The 27698-nt window shown below is 44.5% G+C and overlaps 1 protein-coding gene across 1 annotated transcript in view; it reads left to right on the forward strand.

Annotated features, from left to right (window-relative positions):
* The first annotated feature begins 919 nt into the window (after nucleotides 1-919).
* Nucleotides 920-27698, forward strand: part of MVD (mevalonate diphosphate decarboxylase) — a 219831-nt gene continuing 193052 nt past the window's right edge. The window contains exons 1-2 of the mRNA XM_069635977.1: nucleotides 920-1684; nucleotides 23144-23214. Coding sequence (XP_069492078.1) covers nucleotides 1615-1684; nucleotides 23144-23214 — 141 coding nt within the window. The 5' untranslated portion in view covers nucleotides 920-1614. The remainder of the gene's footprint in view (nucleotides 1685-23143; nucleotides 23215-27698) is intronic.

Below are 27698 nucleotides of genomic sequence, written 5' to 3' on the forward strand. Positions count from 1 at the left end.
TCAGGCAGCCTGCCGTCGGGCCCCGTGGTGTGCGGACTGGAACACACCTGTTTGTTTTGCAGTGTTAAAATGTTTGAGTTTTCAGTAGCTCTTAGGTGGTGCGCGGACTGGAATGCACCCAATGTTTGCTGTGTTGATGTAGGGGCACGGTGGGTGCGTGGACTAGAAGGCACCAAGTGTAACCCAGTAGAGTGGTTTTTGTTTGCGGTGGGTTTTTGGTTTTGTTTGTTTATAATAAAGGAGGGATGTTCTGTGGTGGTCTAGTGTTTTGCTCTGACGTGAGCGTCATGACTGTGTCATGACGCTTGCTTAATAAAAGGGGCTCTGTTTGGCACTGCGAGGGCAGTGCAGCAGAGTCCCAGGAAGTGGCAACTTGTGTCTGCATACATGCCAACTCTCCCGATTGAGGCGGGAAACTCGATTTTCCTGTGAAAAATGTTGCTATTTTTCACGTTCTCCCGCCTAAAATAATCCCAGCCCCAATTAGTTCCAATGGGAAACTTTATGTCTCCCGATTTCGCAGACTAAATCTCCCTCCCAGGTACCTCAGAAAGTTGGCATGTATGTGTCTGCGTCCAGTAACTGGGGTGGGCCTTGCCACGTGTTCGTGGCCTAGACCGCCGTTGGGCCTGGGTGCTCCCACACTGCGGCAATCCTGAGCTGCGTGTCCCCCAGCTAGGGTACTGGAGCCTGTGATCCGGCTCAAGCAGCGTGATCCCTGCCCATCACACGCTGCGTCACCGCAGCCTTCTGGTCCAGTGTGGGTGGACCCAACACCATCCGTGGCCCGCCCCGGAGACCCGAGGCGGTCCCACCACAGCTGCTGTCCGAGTAACACATCAGTAAGTAATCAGCCCATTACCATAAGGATTGAAGCCCCCCTGTCCACATAAAAAGAGAATGAACAGAAATGGATTTTGGTTAGGGTGACCAGACATCCCGGTTTTGTCTGTCCTGGAATCCTCCTGTACCTGACGTTATTTTCTTTTAAGCACCCCGCCCTGGTTTTGGGGTGATGTCATATTCCAGCTGCAAGTCGATTTAAAGCCTCAGTGAGATACCGCGTCAAGTAGGCATTACCGTATACTTGTACATGAGGAGAATTAACCATTAGAACGCATTCCCATTAGTGTACGTGTAGAGCTTTCCTTAACTTCTTTTAACAGAAGTATACCCCGTTTCAAGATGGCCGCCGTGTTCTACCATTCCAAGACCCCTTTTAATCCATTTCATTTTCTACAATGCCGAAGAACCGGGTTCGTGCTGCAGCAGAGTTCATTGCAGTCAATGTGCAAGTGTTGTACATTCGCAAATTCCGTCTAACGCCTTGCCTGAAAAGACGGAATCCTTTCCCAACTTCTACGTTTCCTTTACGTCTCACGAAGAACACGCCTAGCGAGGCGGAGCTTGTACCTTTCGATTCATACCATTGGATAATTGTATGTACAATGATGGAATCCATTTCTCCAGTTGGGCAGTCGCTGACATGGTGTAGGTAGAATAGCCAATGGGATGGGTGGTGCGTGATGTGCCGAGACATCGGCCATCGTACAGCCTGCCACCCCTGGTCATCTCTTATAAACATTGGGAACTCATTCTGGTCGTCCTATCATCATGTGTTCCGAAAAGAGCTTCACGGCTGTAACTTGCACCGCGCCAGTCAACATCGCTGTAATTAAATACTGTGAGTACGTAACCCGTGCTGGGTGTTGATGGCACAACTGCAGAGACTATAGTTGTTGGTTCTGTTAGTATTATTGAGAATTCAAGTTGTAATGATATATGAGCAGAAAAGTTGTAGGTGTTACTGATAGTGATGTGTTGACGAGTGCTTGAAATGGAAAAGCACTTCAGATGCGTTTCAATCTGGCGGGGGGGCTTTTTGCAATACTTGCGCAGGCATAGGTGCCAAGCGACTCCATGTCCTGTGTGACAGCTTGAGCCTTGCCTGGGGTTTTCTATTGCAGCATGGGACTTGTGGTTGCGCTTAAGCTACAACTCCCAGTATGCAGAATGAAAAGCCAGCACTGGCTCAAGGTGTCACACATGATGACATGGGGTCACTTGACAACTATGCTCAATGATGCTAAGTTTGTACTTTGCTTGAACTTGTGTTGGGTAAACTGTACATAATTTCTGTGTGCATCAATGCACATAATCTACGTAGGACAAGGCCACTACTGAAGTGTAGTTGTGGCAGCCACTAAATGATTGTAGTCCTGACGTTGGTTGTCTATCCTGGTTTTTTATTTTGAAAATCTGCTCACTCTGCTCTAAGCAAATCGTTATCAGATTCCTCCAAATAATCAAAAAACGAACCCATGGAAGACCTCCATGGTTGAATCTCCAAGACAATCGGACCAAGCAAACTAGAGTCGCTCAATTCAACTCTGAAGCATGACTTTGTGACACTTCTTTTAGCTGTAAATATATATAAACTTCATAGGTTGGAAGACCACAACCCCTTCTCATTAGTTTGCACTATGTAAACTGAAATTATTGCACTAGAGTACAGATGGGGAGACATGGCATACGAGGAGCAGGGACCAAGTCTCCTAAAAAAAAAAAAGCGGGATGGGGGGATCCTTAACATAGCAATTGTTTGTCGTGTCATCAGAAATTAGCATATCTAGGTGCCCACTGGAAAAAATGGGAGGGGGGACTCTGTCCACCCGCATGTACCCTCGACTTGAGCCCTGACGAGGAGGGACATAAAGCTTGTAGGAGGTGTTTAGTTATTTGCCCACCCATTGACTGCCCATGGCTATGCTAATCCCTATGGCCATTCCCGAATCCCAACCAGTCCCTGCCCCTCCTCACCCAGAACACCTCCTCATGGGAACTCTTTGATCTGCTTTAATGAAGCCCTACCATCTCACGTTGCACTCACAGTGCCTGCCACTGTTTTTTCAAAGCAGTCTTCTGAGAGTTTGTTACTGGTGTTATAAAATGTCTTAACCAGGTCTGCCTTCAGCCACTCGTGATTTTACTTCACTGAAGTCCTGTTAAAAAAAAAAGCATGGGCAAAGCCAACAGTTTTGGCTTTTGTATATTAGGCATTTGCCAGGCCCTGCTATTAGATGCCCAGGAAATCTCGCCATTTTGCACTTGCTGCTATCAATAGCTAGTTAATACCACTACGGCAGTGTCTGACAAGTGCCTTTACCATGCCTACAAAAAAGCCCAAACTGTTTGGATTGCCAATATTTGTTTTTCAATTCAATTTTTATTTTATATACATGTAGCAACAAGGCTTTGTATAACACATAACATACAGATCATATACAAAAAATGTCATGATTCACAGCAACGCCTCGGAATGATCAAGACTTAATCAAGACATTTAAAAATTTCGACTAAGTTAATGTAAAATCGAACAATAAAATATATTAAATTTATATAGTTTCCCTGAATAAAAGCCAACCATAAAGACGGTAATTCATTAATAGTGGTCGCATTGTCATATGCTTTGAAAAACTTCATGCGTAGTGAGTCTAAGCTATCACATTCTGTTATCAAGTGAGACACTGTTTCACATACCAAATTTCCACATAATCGACAAAAGGTGTGTGAATAGTGAGAATAGTTGTAACTTCCATTAGATGAAAGGACCACTGAGGCATTAAATTTGATTAGAAGGTAAGTACGAAATATATACGGACTCGGATAGGCAGTGATGTACCTCGGAAAGGAGGTACGTACCATTCTTTCATTGCAGAAATCACTAGCAAATGACATACTCCCAACATGCAGCGTATTTTGCACAAAAGCAGCCTTTCGTAATTTAGTCTTCAACCAGTGTTTTACATTGCCGGATAGAAATGAAATGTTTCCCTCATATAACCATTTGTTATGAATAGACTTTAAAACACCAATAGTTCCGATTGAAATATTATCTTCGAGACTTAAAGAGGCCTTCATATAGGGGACAATGATTGTATCAGATTGTACTGTAAGTAAGCATTCAAGGAGGAGTACACATTGAGCAATATATACATTCCATATACCCTTTAGATTAAATTCAAGGTATAGGTACTCCACGCTGATGCATTGGGGGAGGCGAAATAGCATTTTAGCTTCAAAAACAATCATGCGTTTCTTGTATTTTTGGCCCCAAATTGCAACAGCATACGACAGCATAGACAAAATCTTTGCATTGTATATGGTCAGAACAGCAGATGCACAATAGCCATTGTTGTGTCCAATGAATGTACTAAGTGCATTAACTGATATCACACATTTCCTTTTCACTTCAGACCAATGCAGGTTCCATTTCAATGTGTCATCAACTACTATGTCTAGATATTTATAAGATGATACTTGCTCAAGCTGTTCAGTAGATGGGGTCCATCGGAATCTTTTAGGTCGCTGTTTCTTAGTAAAAACCATTGTTTTACTTTTGGCGATGTTAATTATAAGACCATTAGCATCCGAGTATGTAGCTAGGGCATTCAGCATCAGTTGAAGTCCTGCTGGTGTGTAGTTTAGAAGGATAAGGTTGTCTGCATATGCAAGCCAGCCTATGGTGACATTCTTGATTTTCACAGGGTTTGCAGCATGGATCACAAATGCAGCAGACATATCAGCTAAATATAAGTTAAATAAGATGGCCGCGATCATGCAAAATTTGTTTTTGTAATGGAGCGTACAGTACCAATATCCTGTATTTGCTTTTTTGCTGTTACAAAGTGTATTTGTGATGTGGAGAACTCTCATGTTTCCTGTGGCCACGCGTGAGAAATCCGTCCAGGCCTGTGTTTCCCCCTTTGGAATCTGAGACTTGTGGTTTTTTTCATTCTCGTTTGCAATTTAGGAAAATTACAAGTCCACGAATATCAAGAACAATGGACACTTGAGAGCTCTGAAAGCTCCAGATATTGACTCTCCCACTGACATAGCCCTAGCTAACTTTCACCTTTCCATTTTCAATATCCTTGACATCCTTGCCCCAGTCATGAGGATCCGCATGAAACCTGCCTCCCAAGTGCAACAGCTGGTATGATTCCGACCTAGCCTCACTGAAACGAAAGTGCAGAGTAGCTGACTTGGAGCACATCCACTGATAAACTGGCCTGTCGCCTGCTCCAAAGGCAATACCATCTCTCCATCCACTCCAAGAAGAGGGCCCATATCCAAGCCTGCATCTCTGGGTCCACCAACAATATGGCAGAATTGTTCAAAATCTTAAGGAACCTTCTGTTCTGCACTGGCCTCCCTGTTCTGCACTGGCCTCCCATTTCACAACCAAAACCCAGGACATCCTGTCCTCACTCTCCTCCTTCTTGCCCATAGCAACGGATGAGGTCTCTAAAGTTGTCCACTCTATGAAAGTCTCCTCCAAACAGGTGCTCCCCGGCTCCTCCAGAAATATCAAGGACAATATTTCCTCTCGCTCCCACCATGGCTGACTTCCTTTGCCACTGACTCCTTCCCACTACTCCTCAAGAACTCCCTTGTGCACCCTGTCCTCCTAAATCGCCCTATCTCCACTACCCCTTTTTTGGGCAAACTCTTGGAAAAGTTGGCCATCTCCCAACTGATCTACCACACTGAATCTGTTGTCTGCCTCCATGACCACCAGTCTGGCTTCAGGGCATCCAGAGGCATGGAAACCGCTCTGTGAAGACCTTCTTTTAAATCTTGACTCCAACTCTCCTTCCGTTCTCATTCTTCTTGATCTTTCCTCTGCCTTTGACACGGTCAGTCATTCCATCCTCCTAAATTGGCTCAGTGATACCCTCGACATCCTGGACCTGGCACTGGATTGGCTGACTTTCTTCATATCTTATCAACTTTCCCAGGTGGAACTGGCCCCTTTCCTCTCCCCCACCTCACTCCCTACCTTCAGCAGCCCTCAGGGTTCTATCCTATTGCTATGGCTCTTCAACATCTACCTTGCCCCTCTGTTCCATAGATCTCCTCATTTTCAGTGTTATGCTGACGGCACACAGCTCTACTTTTAATCTTCCGTCCACTACCTCCTCCTCTTCTTCCTCTCTCATTCCTGACTGTCTGCTATTCAGGCATGGTGCAAGACTAATGATCTCTGCCTTAATGCCGGCAAGACCGAGATCCTTCTCATTCGGACCCCTGCTCCCTGTTTCCCCACCTACTCTCTGGCCACCCTCCTTGTGTCCTCTTCCCCTTACCATCCTGTGAGCCCAAAAACCTTGGTGTCATCTTTGACTCCTCTCTGGTATTTTATTTTCACTGATAAGGTATTTTTATTTATTTATAAAGCGCACCAGGCCCAAGGGCATCCGGGTGCATCTCTTAGGTTACAGCATAGTAAAAGCATACATATCAATTACAGTAAGTTGCATCTATATACATAAACAGAAAATGACAGGATAAACAGTAACCTATTTACACAATGATGAGGCTGGCGGCTATAGCAAGAATGGAGGCTGCCGAGTGCTTAGGGACGAGTCTTGGGCGGAGAGCCAAGTTTTGGCCATGTTTTTGAATCTCTGGAAGGAGGGTTCCATTCTGAGCGGGTTAGGGAGCGAGTTCCAGAGTTTGGCGGCCATTATTGGGAAAGTGGACACGCCAGATCTCTGATGGTTGAATCGTGGTATAGTTAGGCAATTAGTTTGAGCAGTTCTGCGGGGTCTGTTGGAGTTGAGGATGGAGAATCTGTTGGCCAGGTTGCTGGGTACTTGGTTAGAGAGGCATTTGTGAGTGAGAGCAAGTGTTTTCAGGGAGATTCGATGTGATACTGAGAGCCAGAGTATGCTACGTCTGGTTCTGAGATATGTTGGTTCCTGGGGATATTTAATGCAGCTCTAATGGCATTGTTTTGGATAATTTATAACTTGTTTAAGTTACAAGTGTTGGTGCCGAGATAGAGGACATTACAGTAATCGATTTTTGACAGCACCAGTGTCCTGGCTAGTGAAGTGCAGTTGGCTGGAGATAAGAAAGGACGACTGGCAGTGATTAACTTGCAGGTGTAGGCACCTGCGGAGGTGACTGCATTAGTTTGTCTGGCTAGGGATAGAGTGGAGTCAATGTAAATACTTAATGTTTTGGTATCCTTAGATACCTTGATGGTGTTGCCATCAATGGTGAAGGAATTAAACAAGGTGTCTAGTTTGTTGAGTCTTTGGTGAGAGCCGAGGATGAGGAGCTCTGTCTTTTCATCATTCAGACGGAGTCCGTGCTCCGCCATCCAGGCTGGGGTGACTTGGTAGATAGAATTGATAGTAAGAGAGTCAGTAGTGTAATCTCCTGTGATGGGTATGAGTATCTGGGTGTCCTCAGCATAATTAGTGTATGCGACTCCCAGATAGTCCAGAATATCAAATAATGGCTTTGTAAACACATTGTACAAAGTGGGGGAGACACACGATCCTTGTGGTACCCCGCAAGTGACTGGAGAGGGTATGGCTTCTGCCAAGGGGGAAAAAACCTGCATGGATCTGTTATCCAAAAATGAGCTGATCCAGGCTGTTGCTTCATCCGAAAAGTGTGCAGCTAGTTTAAGGTGTCGACACAATATTTGGTGATCTACAAGATCGAATGCCGCAGAGAGGTCAAGTAAGAGTAATAGGGCAAGTTTTCCCTTATCTTTTAGGTCTTCAATCTGAGTTTTTAGATCGATGAGGGCAGTTTCAGTGCTGTGCCGCGGTCGAAACCCGGATTTCCTCAGTCCCAGGAGTTTGTTAGATTCAAGGTATTCTTGAATCTGTAAGTAAGCAGCTCGATCAAGGATTTTTAGTAGAAAAGGCAGCATAGTGATGGGCCTGTAGTTAGTTGGTATGTTAGCATCCAGTGTTTTTTTTTTTTTTTTTTTTTTTTTTTTTTTTAGGAGCGGGATAACCCAGCGTCCTTCAGGTTGTCAGGTATAATCCCAGTGCTGAAGGAAGAGTTAATGAGAGTGGTAATGAACGGAGCTAGATCATGGGAGGCCTCCTTAATGATAGGTGCAGGGCATAGGTCCCCCTGGCAGTTAGAGGGTTTAAGACTGTTGATAATGTTTTCGACCTCAATAACGGAAAGGGGTGAAAAACTGAATGGTTTCAACGAGTCAGGGCTAGGGTTATTTTTGGTCAAGTGAATGTTAGGTTGCGGGTTGAATTGTAGACTTATTTTTTTTGTCATGGATTTTAGCTTATCTTTCCAAGGTGTGCGTTTTGAATATTAGTGCACCAAGTGCTATCTTTGGTGCAAGATAGCACTGTCCTTCTCCCCTCACATCACCGACCTTTCCAAGAAGGCCCACATTCAGCTTCACCTCCTCAGAGGCATTCTCACCTTCCTTCAGAAACTCAATGTCTCTAGAGCTCTGGTCCTCTCGAGGCTGGACTTCTGCACCAGCCTATTTCCTCCCTTCACCCCCTTCGACTAATCCAGAACAGGACTGCAAGACTTATCCTTGGCCTCAAGCCCAGGGACCGCATCTCTCCAGCCCTAAACTCTCCCCACTCACTCCTGGTGGTTGAGAGGATGAAATTCAAGACCCTCTGCATCATCCACAAGGTATTCTGGGGCCAGGAGTCCCCGCTATATCCAACTCTCTCCCTAAATGCCTCCCTGCTATAGATAGCCCTTTGGTCCTCTAGCTCCAACTCTCTGCAGATTAGACGTTTCTCCAAGCATAGTGCTCTCTTGCTCTCTTGCTCTCTCTGGAATGGCCTACTTGAGCTGGACCTCCTTAAGTTCCGGAAACTTCTCAAGACCCTGCTTTTCTCTAGTTCCTTCCCTTTCAACCTCTTTTGCTAATGTCCCCATCTGCCGTTGCAACGGGCGGCCTTGCCCCATATGAGTCTTACCAGTTACTAGGCCCTCCTTGACCAGTCTATACCAGCACTGCCCTTCCCGGGCCCCCTTCCCTGGCTAGCCTGGGGGGCTGGGCATCCCTCTGGAGCTCACACCTGTCCTTGCACTAAGACGGTGGTACACCCCCGGCATCCCCTGGCACTTACCCCCAAGGATCCCTTCAGCACTTGCCTAGCCCCTGGGCCCTTCTCTTGCTCTTCTCGTTACTGCACTTGCACAATCCAAATGTACATGACCTAGTAGGACCATTACCGTTGTTTTCCATTGACCCCGCCACCCCTCTTCTTTTTTTGTCTTGTGGCGCCAGGAAACACCATTTGCTGTATAGGCACCTTATAAATATTCAATAAATAAAATAAGATTTTGAGGCAGGATTTATTTTTTATTTCATTCTTTAGGAATGTAGGTGTAAAAGGGGTGTTTTGGGGAATATTACAATATATCCTATTTTAGTAAACCTATTTTGTAACTTATTTTGGTTGTAATCCATCCTTTTCTTTGAGTAGGTACTGTAGATGTACTTGATGCAATTGGTGGTGCTTAGCGAGCACCCTTCTGCCACTGTTGGTGGCCTTGATCTGTGGCTATGCGAGAAAAAAGGGAAGTGGGGTTCATTACTGCGATAGCGGGAGAGGTAGATACAAAACATGTGGTGTTGATGGGTGCAGGCCAGAGTACCCATTTCCTCTGCACCAATATGCTTTCTATGGGTTTGGCCGAGAAACGTATCTATGTGGAAGAGCCCAAGCTCTGATATACTGCAGAGTATTGAGTCTGGTTAGCCGTTGATGTGTGATAGGGCTAAAGAGAAGAGATTGGTCATGCTTCAGTTAGTGTCGATGTGCTAATGGTTAGGCCTATGGTGGCTGTCTGTGGTGTGTCTGGTATAAGGTAGTACTCCAGATACGATTTTGAAGTGGGGATATTTTACTCCCTTTTACTTTTTAAAGTTGGGAGTAAAATGATTTTTAGGGAGCAAAAAAAGTCCCATTCCTAATAGGAGTATTTTGTAAGCGAGTAACATATGTTATAGTGTAAAACGGAAATGTTTTGGTAATAAATATTTATTTGCATCTAGTTATTAATGCACAATGTAACTTTCTCTCTAATGCTCACCACTCCAAACTCTCTTCCATATTTGTCCTTTTGGACCTTTCTGACACTTTCGACACTGTCGACCACTCCTCTCATATGTACCTTGGTCTTTGCAAATCTGATCTTGACTGGATCGCCTCCGAACTGGAAGGTCGGTCCTTTTTAAAATGTCTTGGGCCTCACAAACCACTGACTTCACACCCCTCCCTTTCCCTGCCGGTGTACCCCAAGGATCAGTCGTGGGACCTATGCTCTTCACCCTCTATGCCTCTGCCCTAGGAAGTCTTATCTCATCTTTTTGGCTTTCACAATCACCTTTTTGTTGACACTAAAGCCATGCTTTATTCATGAAGATTTTAAGGGCTATCCTTCCAAGGGTAGCCAGGGGCTATCTGGGATTAGCTAATGCTGCAGACGGTACTACCTCTCACATTAACAGATAATATACTACAGAAGAGAGAAAATGGAGAGGCTGCTTCTATGAAGTAGGTGGGGTGTTTAATTATGCTCTTGCATTTACAACTTTTGCAAACGTTGGTAAGATATCTGAAGAAAAATGCCAGAGAAGGCAGCCCAAGTACCCCACACTTGTTCCTAAATCGTGCAGCTGCTGTGGTATTCTATATCTGTGTGTACGTGCACTCGGACCAGCCCAAGAACAAGCACACCACTGCAGGTTCAAATTTGCTTGACAACAATGAACTCAGAAAGAAGGGAAACACTTTATAACCTGCATTTGTTTTTTAAACTTCTTTTTATTGGCTTGGAAGTGTAGCAGGAGCCATATTCATTACATCAGTAAACCATATCACATAATCTAAAAAAAATGGACAAACGAGCCGAGCATTAACAATAAAAGACGGTCACATTCATGAGTGCACACAGTGTCCGGTGAAGCCGCCAAGAGTTCAATCTGCCCCATCCGCACAATCTGGGGACGGGGGAGAGGATAGGAGCACCAGGTCAGCCCTGTTGTTCAAGTATGTGCAGAACACCCTGCATTTATTTTTGCAATAAGTAGATAAACAGGCAAATAATCACTACAAACTGCACAGGCAATTATGCTGATGGATAGGTAAATGCAAGTTACAATAAGCACAGTTGTTACGTTCCTTGGGTGTTGGGCTGTGGCGGGGAACCCCTTCAACTGGACACCAGACTGTGCTGGATACTCTGCTCTGCCACCCCCCGCAGACAAGTGCACAGTGAGACACAGCAAACGGGAACAGCTGCTTGAAACCTATCGGTTCCAGGACATTCTGCACGTGCATGATGCCCACGGGATTAATCCCCCTTCCCTTATGTGGGTGACATGCTTTTATGCAGTGCACCTGTCAATCAAACATTACCCATCTCTACTAGAAGCTTCCGCAATTGGTTTGCTAGGGAATAGTACTGGTAGGCACCTGGCATCTAACTGACTCTACCCCCTCTCTTTGGCCAAGTCTGGGACGCCCCTCTGGAATTCGGTATTATCGGCAACCCAGGTAATTCTGAGCCTCCGGTGCAAATGCGTACCTCTTTACATGAAATGCTGCTTGTGAAAAAGCAAAAGCTGGACCATTTTGGTGTGCTCTCTGAAAATCAATTAACCCTACCATAACTCGGCCGGCTGTGGGCCTATGCACTGTTCTATCATTACACAACACGTGTGCCCTAAGAGCAAAGGAAGATTGCCCTCTCTGTCATATGCTAAAGCAGCTGAGAAATGTAAACTGTGTATGCAATACAAAGGAAGTTGTTATGCCCTGAACATTTAGTACAACGGCATCTCTGCGGATATGGTCAGCCACCTTGTAAATGCCCGGAATATGCACCAGCATAAAACAGGTGGTTCCCATAGGGATCCCTTGTACACAGTAGGGTGTACTGTGTACAAGGTGATAATTAAACCCGCCTGACATTCTCGCATGTCGGGGAGTATATAATTTCAATTGGGAGCACTGCTTACAATACGCACATGGTAAGCAGTGTACCCAGTTGAAATTAAACCTGCTCCGACATGCAAGCATGTTAGGGAGGGTTTCCTTTCATTTGTGAGCGCCGCTTGCTATGCCTGCATGGCAAGCGGTGCTCACAGGTGTCTAGTTAAAGGATCGATTACAAAAGGTTCGGATGCAAAAGGTGAGAGTCAATAGGATCGAAAACCAAAGGTTCGAATTTTTTTAAAATTATATATACATATTTTTTGGGTTTCCGTGTAGGTAAAAAAAGTGTTTTTTACCACAAAAAAAGGGGTTGGGGGGGACCCCCAAAAAAAATCAATTTTAAAAAAAAAACATTTTTCCGAACCTTTTGATTCGAACTTTTGACCTATAACCGCGCTCACAAACAAAAGTAAACGCTGCCTCGCATTCAAGCATGCCAGGCCACGTTTACTCACTTTCCAGGGCAGAAGGCGGCATACACGCTTGTACGCCCGTCCCTTTTGCCCTTTACCCCTTTACATTTGCACCTTGCAGTGCAAATGATGACTAGTATGCAGCGGGTAGCCACTTACGTTACTGTAGCCGCTTACGTTACTCTGTAAACATAACGGCCCCCCACCACCAAATTACTAATTTGGCCAAAACGAGCCCCATTGTGTAGAGACCTATGCATATGTACATATACACACGTCTATTTTTTATTTTCCTACTGAGCCAGACACCACCAAAATGGCTAATACATCCAGGGGCAGAAATGCAGGACAAACGGCACTGAGACGCCCACAGTCCTAAGTGAAGTAGTAGTTAAAAAAAACAAAAAACTTAAAATCGATTTAGAGCGGCCTTTCCAAAACGAACTGTTAAGCCCCTGCCGCACGCGAGTGTGTGCAGGGACTCGGGCACTCCAGGATCCGAAGCACCGTTGAGGTAGAGGAGGTATGTTTATGTGTGTGTGACTTGTTTATGTCGGATTGGAGATGGGGGGAATCTTGGGTGGGGAGGGGGATGATGCAGATGGGGCGATTGAGGAGGTTGAAACCCTGCGATTTTTGGTTAGTCCCGCCAGAGGAGGAGTGGGGGGTTGGGATTGATTGGGGGGAGGAGAGCGGGGGTGGAAATGTGGTTTTTATCTTTATAAATCGAAAATTTCACATAGAACCACACCCCAGATCGCTCAGTGCATCACAATCCAAACCTACAACATGTAATAGTATACCCCTACTAAGGCACTCTCACAATGCACCTCTACCACACTTCTATCAGGCACTGGCTCTTTGTAGTTCGTAAAACACATTATCTGGGCTCCTCTTTGTGGCATGTCCTATGGATGCCACTAGCCTGGACAAATCAAGGGAGCTGTGCAAGTGGTATCAAGAGGCAGACACCTGCATATAGTTGTTGCATGTTTTATTTGCTTTGGGTATTGGCCTGCTTTTCAGAAAAAGTAAAATGGAGTGGTACACTAATTTATCTGAAGCGCTGAATGAAGCTGTGCATATTTTTTTACTGCTGTATCAAAGTTAGGCTTTTTTTCACTCCACCCCAAAAAGAGAAGGGCAGTATGCATACTTTGTGCCTTGCAGAATGAACCAGTGGCTATTGCAGCACACATTCCATACGTAGGTTTCCTTAAGTTGAAATTATAAACAATGTTTTTATTCTAAGCACTTTATAAAAAAGAACACTGTTTTTGGAGCCACAAACGCAAAGTATTCCTCCATCCTGGCCTGCACCATACTCTTAATTTTCCACTACAGAGCTATCTCCTGATCTAGCACAATGAACTTCTATTTTTGCCACCTGCTCATCCTTTGATATCCAACTATTCTCATCATCATAACACTTTATTCGGCTTAAGACTTAAAAGTGCATACAAACAAACACAAATACAAAGCCAGACAAAAAACGATTCTGAAGATGAAATCAACACAAATACAATACATTACATACAATTGGACATTTTAAAATGACCATTAAAAAGTGAATGTCTTAGTTAAATAGCAATTTCTAAACCTCGAGGCAATACAAATATATCTTCGTAGTGCTAATGAAGCAGCCATATCAGGAAGTTCTCTCCTGCGCTCCCACAATGCACTTCTACCCTGACATGCTCCATCCTTTGCTATCCTCCTATTAACCATTTCAGTGCTAAGGATATGTAGGCCACAACCTCAGCACTATGTTTCCAGTGCTAAGGACCTGACTGTACCACCCTGGTGGCACTGATTGCTTCATTCCTGAGAACTGTGGCAGAAATTGGTTAAGGCAGCCACGGGGCTCTCGCAATGCATCTCTATCCAGATATCCAGATATATAGGTACAGCCATACAGAGACGCCTATATTGGAGCTTGTGCAAGACCCTTCTTAACCTGACTTGCTGCAGTATGCCCTTGCTTTACAGTACCGAGACATCCACAGTGCTCTCACACTTGCAACCTAGACTTCAGATACGATTTTAAGATTAACCCATTTTACTTGTATTTCAATTTAATGCAGTGCTTCGAGCTGGTTTCTTGCATCTTGATATCAGCCTTCTAATCGAACGTTTGCTAGATCAAAAAGATTACGGCCTAACTGGCATTAGAACTTTCTAGACTTCATTATGCCTATGATCTGCAACTTAGCACAACAGCTTTTGTAACCCAGTACCTTCAGAATGCAGCTACACAAAGTTACAAATCATCAGTGCCCCTGCCGTCGCGCCCAAGTCGAGTCAGAGATGAGTCGGGCGGAGGTCACAACCTAGTCATACCCGCAAAATTAAGTGAATGGAACTGTTGATGCTTAAATATTAAGGGCAAATTGGCAGTTTTTTTGCCATATATTACATTTATAAAACCTTACACTACAACAAGCCACATCGATTATCAGTTACACACCACACATCTGTTATGGAGGGAACGTCCAATTAAAATTTTATTTCAATGTGACAGTGAAATTTTATTTATTTATTATGCGCTTATACACAAGTGTTTCAAAGTGCAACCATGCATGGGAGTGGAAGACATAGAGAACACAAGACAACCAATCTTACTAGGCATGGTACATTCAGATTATGCAGGTGAACAGAAAGTGTGTGGGGGGTGGGGACGAAACAGGGAGCAACCCCATAAGAATCTGGGTTAAGTGTAGAGAGATACCACTCTCATGGGTCGTAACCTCAGTGCAGTAGTGCTATGGCAAGTGCAAGGCCTGGGGGCAAGTGCAGGCGACTGGCGAGGAAGCTTGGGACCTGTTAGGCTCTGAAGGTGCACCAGGCAGCCAGTCGGCGAACTGAGCAGAAATAGAGGAGAGAGAGCAGAAAGAGGTGGTTAGCAGGGATGGGGGAGAGAGAAGGAGGAGGTGAAGAGGAAAGTCTTGAAGAGTTTCCAGAACTTAAGGAGCTCCGGCTCAAGACGGAGCGAGGCTGGGAGGCTGTTCCAGAGGGAGGCACCTGCAGTGGATAAAGATCTCCCTCCCCCCGCCCCTCCTCCCCCAAGTCTCAGCTTGGAGAAGCGGGTGACCCACAGAGAGTTGGAGGAAGACTAGAGGAGGACTTTGGCAGGTGAGTATTTAGGAAGAGAGCGTTGCAGATAGTGGGCCTAGGCCCCAGAAAACCTTGTGGACAATGCAAAGGGTCTTGAACTAAATCTTTGCAGCCACGGGGTGCCAGTGAAGGGATTTCAGCGCCAGAGAGATGCGTTCCCTGGGCTTGAGGCCAATGATAAGTCTTCCGGTTCTGTTCTGGGTGAGTTGAAGATTGAAGAGCATGGAGGGTAGAAGAGGGCAGGTTGAGAAAGAGGCTGTTGCAGTAGTCGAGCCTAGAGAGGACCAAGGCTCTGGAGATGGTGAGCCTCTGGGGAAAGGTAAGAAAGGGTAGAATCTAGAGATCTGAATCAGATCCATCCATCAGCAAGGCAAAAAAGAACAATTCAATAAACCTTTGTAAGCAAGCAAAATACCATACCGTGCTGGTCGTAACCAGGCCAAACGATAGAAAACCACAGACTGCAATGGAAACACATTTAATAATGTTCCTAGATTCTCTGACACATTACAATGTTGTCTGCCTGGCACAAACAAGCCAATAGTCCAGACATTTGACTTTAAAATAAAATACCCTGATAATACCAATATAATACCAGATTGGGAGTGGTACCAAAATAACCCTTTGTCCCATCAACAGACAAATGGATCCTCCTGAAACAAAGTTCAACTTAAGTACAATTTGTATACATCTTTCAGTGTAATTGTCATTATTCCAGGAGTGCATCAGGGCAATATCTTTTGTAAACATTAGTACCAAAAAGCCAACATGTGGCCAAATATTTTGAGCAGAAAATAAATATCCCTATCATCAAACGCTTGTTGCATAACAATTACTCAATAAATATTCACAAACCTATACAGTACATGTAATGAGGCTGAAACTGTTCCTTCAAATGCAAGGTGAGAATGAGACTGAGAATGTGTCCCATGTGGCGGTAGGCAATGGAAGACTAAATGTGCTTGAAGATGTTTTGCTGTGACAGATTAGGACCAAGAAGCCCTCTGCCGCAGCAAAATACCTGGAGCATCTGCGCTACAAAGCCTTTCTGCATGGTTTAATTGAAGCAAATGTCTGAATTACTTTATCAAACTCCACAGTCAGTCAGGTTTCTTTCAATTTTTAGGAAGGCTAAATGTGATGGTCTCTCTTCACCCATTGTTGACCGTAAGTAACTTTTTTTTATCAACTTCAGCCTGCTAAAACTTGGTTCTGCAATGGCACTATTACAGGCAAAGTGAGAAATATTCTGTACAAATTAGAAAGGTTTGGGTAAATGCCCTGCATATCATTTGCTATCTAGAAAGGCAGTGCATCGTTTATTATCTGCTTGTCGGAGAATATTCCCCCATACAGTGCACAAAAATAAGAATACTCTTCCACAGCGTCTGACACAGAGACATCACCTGCATAAAATATAGCTAACACTTTTAATGTGTCAAAATTATCTGACCTAGTAAAATGTTTAGGTTAACCGATCAAATATATCATCTGACTGAAGCTCCTCAAGTTCCTTACAGCATGTCACAACCATGCGTTCTGCAGTTACTATCTACTTTGCAAATATGTGAACAGTGTATGCACAGTTTGCAGTACTTTGTGCTTAAAACAAAACATAACATATTAAGAATTTAAACTCTAATGTTTCAATTGTGTTCCCGAGACTCTGTGCATCCCAAAGTCCTTTTCAATTTGTATTTGGGATGCATCCGGTGGATATTCGGTGCAATGCTGCGCCAATTGGTAGAATGTTTTGTTTCACAGAATCTGCTGCCCTTTTACGACTAGCCTATCGGATAGCTTTTTTAATGTCGGTACTGTTTCCTGTAGGTCATGCTCCTGTTGCTCTTCCTGCAGAATGTTCAAGAGAGTCAGACTGCCAGTAAGGAAATTGTACAAAAAAATAAACTTTCCTTTTTATATACGACTGTGCAGCATCAATCAGCACAAAGTTCACATTGTGCTCACAACAGTGAACATATATAGCTCTGTGCGAGACTTCTTTCACAAGTGCTTGCAGTCCAACAACACATCCGGACATAGTGCTTGCACCATCATACCCCTGCCCACGGATTAAGGAAACATCAAGTTCCAGGGACTCTAAAGTTGAGGCCGTCAATAGTTTATACAGGTCTGCCCATACTGCTCCAGTGAGTTCAGCTAATGTTAAACAAAATGTTCATCTGCATGGCCAGATGATGTAACCTAAGAGCTAAAGAAAATTGATCAACTCTGCTGACATCTATGGTAGAGACAACAATTAAACTATAGAATGTGGCCAATTTAACTTCTTCAAGGATAGCGCACATTGTCTCTTTCACTAGTTCACCAATTAAATCATTCTGGATGTCATGGCTCAAGTAGGTTTCATTCTTCTTAGCATGAGCAACATACGGTGCTAAAACCTTGTCATACTTGGACATCATCTTGAGTAACTCCAAAAAATATCCTTCATTGGACGTACTTGCCAATCCCGCATGTTCTCTGTGTCCATGGAGAGGCATCCCTTGCTTAGCGAGCTACAATATAGCATCAAGCAGTCGCCTTAGAATACCACGGTTTTTCTCCATCTGTTCCCTTTCAGCTTTTATTAGCCCAGAAACAATAGTTCTATCTTGGCTAATTATAAATGTTGCAATTTGTAGCTGTATTTCAGCTTCACAGTGTATCTTGGAATGTTCATGCTTTACCATTTTTTTTTTTTTTTTTTTTTTTTTTTGTTCCTTTTTAAAATTGGAAAAACCACAGCTAGGACCAGACCAAACCTTTGAAAAGTGCTCATTTTTTCTATCGGCAAACATGCAGCATGCAAAGCAAACAAGACAGTTACTTCTAGGGAAATACCCTAACTACGGCCTTAATACACAGAATCCACCTGCAACCTTTGTTTACATAACTCTGGGCTAAATCATTGAAGATTGAAGTAATATGGACATTTTCTTTATAGTATCTTTTAATCCAGGCTGACGTGGACCAGCTGCAAGAAGTGCTGCAACTAAAGGTGTAGACTTTTCGTTACTCTGAAAGAGGAATGGATCTTTTGGGTAATCTTGCTGCATGTTCAGTGTGATCTGCATTGTTACATTCCCACTGCTTTATTTTTTATTTTATTGTTCATTTATAACATGCTTACGACCAGCGAGTGGTTTCTAAGCCCAGGATTGGGATTCGAACCTGTGTTGCGCTACATTGTTTTTCTTCCAAGACAGACGCGTTGCCCCTGCAATGTCCTCCTCAGTATCCATGTCTTCTTGTATTACGTGTGTGCCAACATTGGTATCTTCAAGAGTTTCAGTGCAATCAGCAGTTGTGCGACCGAGCATAACATCAGGCTGGGTAACGCTGTCTGTTAAGTGATCAGGAGTATTCAGGAGTCGGACTATCTGTAGATTGAGTAGAGCGTTGTGGATGCTCAGGAATGTCAGTGCATGATGGGTGATCTGTGGAACGTATCGTGATAGGAGAGGCTGTAGACAGATGTTCATCACCAGAAGCATGCATGAAGGGTTTTTTCCTGCTGAGTTCTGAAAGCAAGGAATGAAAGAATTCTGTAATCACAATAACCTCATTCAGTGGTTAAAAACCTTGGCGTTACTTGAATGGGCAATAAGTTACCTTTTCTCATGCTTGTCAGTGCAACCTTTGGGCTGGTTCTTGAAAGCAGACAAAACATCTTGAGAGGATTTTTCTGCTTCGGCAAGTTTGTTTGCTGACCTGTTGTGACCCCAGACATTTCTGGTTTTGATGACTCTGGATTCATGATGTTGCTCCATTCCCTACTTCTGCAGAAAGAGAAGGAAAGCAATACAGATTAGTGCATATCTTTAAGTTTACACAGCTAATTTACCAAAGATTAAAAGTTGAACTGGAGCAAGATTATCTCTCTCAAATAAAGTGATGAGCTGCTAAACACAATGTTAAATTCATTATTGAGCCATTGCCCGTGGGGGGCAGATAGATGACATTTCATATTTCATGCCATCATTTTACGGATTTCATTTCAATTTACATAGTAAATAAGGAAAACAGACTGTAGGCAATGTTGGTTTGTTGTGGGTCTGGCTGGGCCATGGCTGATGAGGACAACGGGGCAATACCTGAACCAAAAATGCCAGCGTGGGACAGTTTGTGAGTCGAAGTGGACCACTTATTTGTGGGCCGGTTTGAGAAGTTATTTGACGATGCTGCGACCTTCGGTTGGTAGTTTTGACCAGTATTACTGAATAAACATTCTTTAAAATGCACAATTTGCTCAGGGGTGGACTGGCCTATACGGAACTCTGGAGATTTCCCGGTGGGCCTCTGCACCCTGGGCCTCTTTTCTGTGGTATTTCCAAATTTTCTCATAGGAAAAGCATTGGGCTTGCTGAAAATGTGTCATTTGGGGCCACTTTGAACTTTATTTCCAGGGCCTCTCTTGGTCCCCAGCCCTGAATTTGCTGCACATTTTATCAAAATACCTCCTCCTTGGGAACAACTACTCAAAAGGAATGAATTGCTATTCTTTTCCCACCAGGGCAGGGGACCAGACAGCCACAGACTACATCGGTTTAGTGCATTGATCTGGATGGATGGAACCCACACCTATTTGTTTTCTTTGCACCATGGTACTTGTTGGTTTCGTTGTTCTGCACAGTGTAATTGCAGTTTACGAGTACCGAATGCAAAAAAAAAAACAAGGACTGGTCTGTTCGGGCTACTGTTAATTTAGAAGGCCTCACAGAAGCTCTTTGCTCTGCCTGCATGAGAGGCACATTAGTGCATTTTAATATTTATTTATATAGTGCTTTTGCCAAAACACTGTACATTAAACATATTTACATATAATTATCACCCAATAGGTTGGCGGGCCGTTCTCTCTAAACACAATATAATCCAAGGGCATCTCTAGACTACAACAGTACGTTTTTTTTTTTTTGTGGAATGGGAAACATATAGATAATCGGTGTGGCAAATTTGTCCTGCCCAGAATACTTGACATGAGAGGCTGCGCAGTGCAGACACCAGTCACCCTTACACTGACTGCACGCACACTCTCCTGAGTCACTGCACTCACATGCGCAGTACACCAATGGCCTGCTTGTGGTATCAGCAGTCTTTTGTTGTACAATACTGTACACTAACACTACACACACACACACTCACTCAGTCTCCAGGCACACTCTGTCACCAGTGCGTGGTGCGCGGCGGACTAACTGTTCATAATCATCATAACATGGCACAAACCAGCCAGTGCCACTGCCACCCCACCACCACGCCACAGTCACGCACACCACCATGCGGCACTCCTCGGCCCTGCCAGATGCACCGCCCAGTGCCCCCCCATCCCAACCACCAACTCTCGCACAATATATGCCTGCCAACGCTGTGCCATGCCATTTTCCTGATAGATTTATTTGCCATTGACTCGTCGAAACAAACAAACACTGACCTGACTTGACCACCCAGCCTGAGCCACCCGGCTGCAGCTCGCACGGCAGCCGTGACAGGCATCCAGCCTTATCATTCCATCCATAATTAAAGGGTGGATTTCCCATCCCATCACACACACGTGGGTACACGGCACGTGCTCAGTCAGCCTCCTCGCAGATAGATTTGGCAGCAGCCTGCCGCTGCAGGCAAACAAAGTGCGACTCCTTGGAGAGTCCAGAGTCCAGTCCCCAACTCGTCACCTAGTCCGAGCTGAGAGTTTTTCATGACAGTGTGATTGCTGCCAGGCCCAGCCAGGCAGCCACAATCTAAAGATCATATTATGCCAATGGCATGGCCCATCATGCCATTATTGTGATTGGCGTTGCATCGCTGGGCACTGGCTGCAATCATACAATGCAAAATGACAATTTCTACCAGTCTTGGACTTCACTTACAAAAAACAAAAAGCACAGCCTCCGCCTGCTACCACCCTCCCAACAGGATGACAAGATGTAGGAATCGATAATTAAACACCCCAAGGCCCCCGGACCCCCCGACTATTACTATCCCAGTCAGATTATCATATAATGTTGTGGCAGATAGTCAGGCAGTGCCACACTGTGCCAAATCAAAGAAAGGCCATGCGCATGATGCAATGTAATAGCATTTATAGGAGCGCTGCTAAGGCTAAAGGCATCTAGGCGCTGAGAGGAAGACCGCAGTGGGGTTGCGGGGGCGTGGGGTGGAGGCTGGGGAGGGAGAGACCAGCAGCCTCGCCTCCCTCAGACTTTACCAATTATGAAACTAAAAAAGATAGGTCTTCAGGGGTTATAGGTCAAAGGATCGACTGACTACAAAGGATCGAATGGTCAAAGGATCGACGCAAAAGGACCGAAAACAAAAGGATCGAAAATAACATTATTTTTTGTTTTGACTGTTTTTTTTTAAATTTTTTTTTTGGGGGGGGGGGTCCCCCCAGCCCCTGTTTTTGTGGTAAAAACCACTTTTGTTCCCTAAACGAAAACCCCAAAAAATGAATATAATTTTTTTAAAAAATGTGATCCTTTTGTTTTTGGCCCTATTACGTCGATCCTTTGACCATTCGATCCTTTGTAGTCGACCCTTTGACCGGACACCGTCTTTTCAAGGCTTTTCAAAATAATAGATGATTAGCAATATTTCAATATATTAGGTACCCGATACTGCTACCTAACCACCTGGCTTGTTCAACGCGGCCCACATTTGCTACCTGATGTCCTTCATGCAGATCCTTCGTATGTCCAACATTGAAAAACCCTACAGGCGAGAACCACCTGACATATTCTATAGTATTGTATGCATATTGTCGCCAATTACTGGCTTACTGTACAGCACTCCGTCACTTTCCATCTACGTTCACGCTTTATATAACCAAGTACATACCGTGGCAAATTGTTGAAAAGAGCTTAAATGTAGATTTGGAAACTTTATTTTTGTACAGTTTGAATACCAAAACAGATTGGAAAGGTGGTCAAGAGATAGGATTTACTTTTGGCTTCACTTTCAGGTTGAAAGTCTATTCTCTTGCTCACAGCATCTAATAGGGATTCTATTGAACCAAAGCTTTTCATAATCCGTGTTCAGGTTTGAAAGAACTTCACTGCCTCAGATAACTTCCCATGCTTTTCGTTATTTTTAGGATTCACTGAGCCTCTATCTTCTACAGTATATGATATTTTATTTAGATCGCGCCTATACACAAGTGTTTCAGTGCTTCAGGATTTATAGCACTCCCATCTCTAGACATCAATATAGGCTCAGCAGATGCTTCCCACTACTTCTCAGCTAGGTAACACTTTAGCAAAGGGGTTTTCCAGTCTCTTGCATTTTCTTTTAATGACTGCTGTGCTTTTCCAGCATGCTTGGGGCGTTCAGAGTTCACAGTGCCTCGGGGGTGCACAATACTTCAGGGTTCACAAGTCTTCATGGGAACTCAATGATGGCATCCATGAATTGAGGTTTTCACCATCTCCTAATCATAGCAGGGTCTGAAGTGTCTCCTTTCCAGGTTCTTCACAGCTTCTCCTTCCTTGAGCTCTAACTTTGCTCCCTTGCAATCGTATTGAAAAGTAGATCTCTCCTTCACTCCAAGGTCCCTGTTGGCTGACAGTCCTTATGCCCAGTCTTTCCTCCTATAAGGCTTTTTGTTTGGCCCTCATCAGATGACTTCCACTCTTTACCTTCCCATAATACACTGCTTCATCCCAATGGCAAAATAAAGTGCCTCTACTGCACAAACTGCCATGTACTCTGAAGCATTTCCTTGGAACTGGACCTCTGCATTTTTGCATTATGCTTGACATTATGCACACGACACATTCATCCTTCGCCTCTGAACATCATTCTGGTTCTCTCTTTCAGGGGGCAAGAGAGATGAAGAGCTCATTTTGCCAATCAATTCCTCGCTCAGTGTTACGCTACACCAAGATCAGGTGGGTATAGGCTGGGTGTTTTTGCAACCTGAAAGACTGCAGTTTTTAACCATTTCCTTTTTTTGAGACAGAATGTTAATTTCTGTTATTGGGTTTCTTGTTCGACCCATGTTTTTATGCACTTTCATCCTATGGTTGATTTTTCGATGAACATTCGGAAATGAAAATTTGCACCATGGTGATTGTTATTTTCTGTGTTCTGTCATGTTTCTGCAATAATTTATGCATGTGTTTGTCATCAAACAGATTGTCTGTATGAAACAGTTTAGAGGAGCAATAAGTAGCTAATAACACATAGCTCATTTTCAATTGAGCCGTAACGTGAATGTTAGGCATAAAAGCCTCGAGTTAAGGCTTTAATGCTTTACATTCACGCCACAGCTCATTTTCAAGGGTTGAAATGACGGAGAGAACGGGCGGAACACAACTTGCGTTGCTGCCACTGCTTTCCTCTCTGCGATACAAATGTTTCATGCCGGCGCGGATGCTGGAGACCCCTCTGAGGTCCGCCTACTTTATGCAGGGATCCATTCTACACGCTCTCTGCCATGCACGCAGGAAGTGTGTACAATTTAAATGACACCCTCTCCGACATGCTTTAATTTCAATTGGGAACACTGCTTACTACGAGCGCATTGTGAACAGTGTTCTCAGTTTGGGACCCTCCCCCATGTGCGAGCATGTTGGGGAGGGTTTTGTTTGTGAGCACTGCTTTAAATCCTATTGTTACAAAAAGTTCCTATGTAAAATATTTGGCAAATGAGCCTCAAAGTCAAGATTCCTAATCACTAGGAGGTATCCATTTTGTGAAATGAACAGGCCTCCTGTGTGTCTGCTCTCGTGGCATTATTATAATAATAATAATAATAATAATTTGGCATTTATATAGCGCTACGAACACTGAGGTATCTGAGCGCTGCTTATTATTACCCACGGTGTGTGGTGCTCATTTATCGACCTCGGAAGGATGAAAGGCTGAGTTTGGCCCTGGCGGGATTGAAACCTGCGTTAGCAGGCTCTGCACAGATGTCAAAGCGAGCGCTCTACTCTTTGTGCCACTTGACCGGCTTGGGAGCTTTTGCTTATTGCTGCCGGAGAGCAGAGAATGCTATCAGGCTCCAGCTTGAGGCTACACCTCCTACCTGCCTTTCTTGTTCCTGTGCTCCTGGTGAGTGCTGACCCTACCCCTTTATTTCTATTTCTAATGCCTCCGCAATCCTATATTCATGAACTCGGGTTCTCTGAGTTCATGAATATAGAATTGCAGCGTGTGGCAGAGTATTCTTAATTGCCTGTACTTTCGTTTTATTTTCCTGGGCTCCCCAGGAAACTTTAAATGCAATTACCGGCAATTATGAATATTCTGCCGCGATCAACGGGAGGCTTACTCTATATAATTGCTGTGATTTTTGCTTTAAGTAACCTGGCTCCCCGGGGGAGCCCAGGAAACATAAAACTAAAGTAGTGGCAATTATAAATACTACACCGCCCGTCGCGATCAGAGGGAGGCATAGTATTTATAATTGCTGTGACTTTTGCTTTGTGTCCTGGGCCCCCGAGCATTCTCTGTTATCCGGCAGCAATAAGCAAAAGCTCCCAGTAGGGGAGCTTTGCTTGACAAATGTCTCGAGAGCCTGCTTCACTGCACAAAATTGATGCCTCCTAGTGCTTGACTTTGAGGCTCATTTGCCGTATATTTTATATAGGAACTGTTTGTAAAAATATTTTTACAATGTATTTTTTTAATCATGGGCAATCTTTTTAAACTATAACATTTTTGAGGGAACTACCCTTTTTTTCTATGCCACTATGTGCACTACAAATCCAAATTATCATTGGAGCTGTGCATGTGAAAGCAGGACGACTGGCTCATATTTATCTGTTTCCTATTTCTGCTAGGAGTATTTTTACTCTCTATTTTTGGGGACTATTTGCCTATTGTTTGGGAGTTAAAGTGGCCGATACACCCCTTATCTGTCGGGCTTGTTCTAACTGTCCAGTTAAATTGTAATGGCTTTTTGATCCATGGTTACTTTTTCCATGGGCCAAACTCTGGAATAGTAATTTGGGACTGCTAAACCCAGAGTCTATACTGGACGGGCCACGTCTGGCCTCCTAAGGCCAGACGTGGCCCGTCCAGAATAGACTCTGTAAAGGTTAAATGTAATTGGAGAACCGACATGTAGAACTGCATGCATTTGGTCTGTGTTCACATTCTGGGATTGTTGCAAGCCTGACACCTAGGAGGGTGAATAGTGTGATATACTGATAATGTATGCTCAGAGATCAGTTGCTGCACAGCTCAGGGTTCCTTAACAGGGGGCTGCCTGTGTTACATGACACTTGCCACATAAGGCCATGTCATGCTTGTTACTTGCATTTTACCTTTAAGCACTGAGGTACTCTTTCACCCAAATCATAAGAAGCAGTGCCCCAGAGAACATCCAGTTTTATTGTAGTGCTAAGCAGGGTGGCCCGAACACACTTCTAGGTTTGGGTAGTGTCACAAAAATTTCTGCCATGCAGGAGTACAGGGCGGAGTAGTGGTTTCGAAGCTCCTACTCTACTACAAGAACAGCAGTGATATCAATCATAAAGGTGAAAAGGGCACAACATGAATGGTAAAGGGCAAAACATTAATGGTATAGCTCCTTCTCCTCTTTTTAAAGGACTTCCCTGGCAGCAGTAAATCGTAACACCTGCCCCTCAAGGTGACCTTGCCATGTCAAACCCGATACGCTGTGCCTCTTGTCATGACATTGGTGCACAATGTAGCCAAGCATCTGCTGTCGGCAACTATGCCATCATGTAACCTAAAGCAAAACACGGAAAACACACATACACACCACTGTGCCTCTTGCTAAGTGTATGCCCAATGTCTGTACTACTGCATTGCCTGTGCCTCTTGCTAAGTGTATGCCCAAATCCATTGCCTGTACTGCTGCACTGCTTGATATGATTGCTCTACACAATAAGTCTGTGCCTCCACCTGGTACTCCCAAGCCATCATCACCTGCCACCACACAGCAATCAGACCCTACCCTTAGGTGCACACTGGTCAACGCACGCTCCATACCCCACATGCCCTTGACGTTCACGACCTTATCATCAAAGATAACCTCGACATCCTAGTAGCCACTGAGACATGGCTCAACGAAAGCTCAGGCCCTGCTCTATCGCTCGCCATCCCTGCAGATTACACTATCTTTAGGAAAGACCGTACCAACCAGAGTGGTGGGGGTGTGGCCCTCATAGCAAGGGAAACTCTCAGCATTAGGGAAACTCAAGGACAGCTTGGGCACAACTGTGACTACCTCCCACTCAAAATCAACCTATCCCACAATTGCACCGTTACCATGCATATTGTGTATCGACCCCCTGGTCCTAGTGCTGACTTCCAAGACTTTCTCATCCTCTCTCTGTCGGACAATATCAAAAGGACATCCCAAGTCATTCTCCTGGGCGACTTAAACCTAGGCCTGAACGACCCGAAGGATTACCATGCCAAATCCCTCAACAAAGCTCTAACCACTTTAGGATTCGCACAAACCATCTCTGAACCCACCCACATCAAAGGACGCACATTGGACTGGATCAGTCATCAGAACTGTTCTAATCACCGCCAACATGCCTATCCCTTGGTCTGACCGCCATTATATCCAATTAAATCTCGTCTCGAAAAAAGGGCACTCGGTGCCCACCACCCCTTTTCCAGCAGCCTTCGCCAGGAGTTCTCGCAAACTGACTGCCGAAAACATGGTACCATTTCTAATGGTGCCCGCGCTTCAGGCGCCATCCTCTAATAGCCCAGAAACTCTAGCCAGCACCTTTACATATCATCACCCAAGCTGTTGACGCCATCGCCCCACTGGCCTTAAAGAAAGCCAAAAAAATTAAACACTCAAACGCCTGGTTCTCTAAGGAGCTGCTTAAACAACACTCAGAGAAAAGGTCCGCCCTTTCTGCATGGAAAGCCAATCCCTTCGAAACAACGAGGGAGGCCTTTAAGGCCATCTCCAAGTCATACAAAAATGTCATCAAGGCTAAAGCCGTGTCATTTAACTCGAGGATAAACGATGCTAAATCATGCTCCAAAGAAATCTTCACCATCTTCAGAGAGCTGGAAAAACCATCCACCCCTCCACCCACGCTCCTCAAGGATGAAAGTTGGTGTAATAGCATCCAGTCTGCCATGTTAGACAAACTTAACACCTTGCAAACCTACCCCTAAACCTAAAACCTCTCCTTCATTTGACTTCAAAGATATTACAGAATCGGAGGTCATCACCCTGCTCAAGTCCATCAAACTGCAAGGGAGATGCGTGCCCAGCCCAGCCCAACTCAATTTATCAAAGACTCTGCTCCCACCCTTGCACCCTTCCTCACTGCGTTCATTAACTCGTCCTTCCGGTCAGGTCATGTTCCCACTGATCTTAAAGAAGCCTCGGTACACCCACTCTTAAAAAAGCCCTCACTCGACCCCA

The sequence above is a fragment of the Ambystoma mexicanum genome, chromosome 1q (genome assembly GCF_040938575.1).
Source record: "Ambystoma mexicanum isolate Mex_15411 chromosome 1q, UKY_AmexF1_1, whole genome shotgun sequence".
NCBI lineage: Eukaryota > Metazoa > Chordata > Amphibia > Caudata > Ambystomatidae > Ambystoma > Ambystoma mexicanum.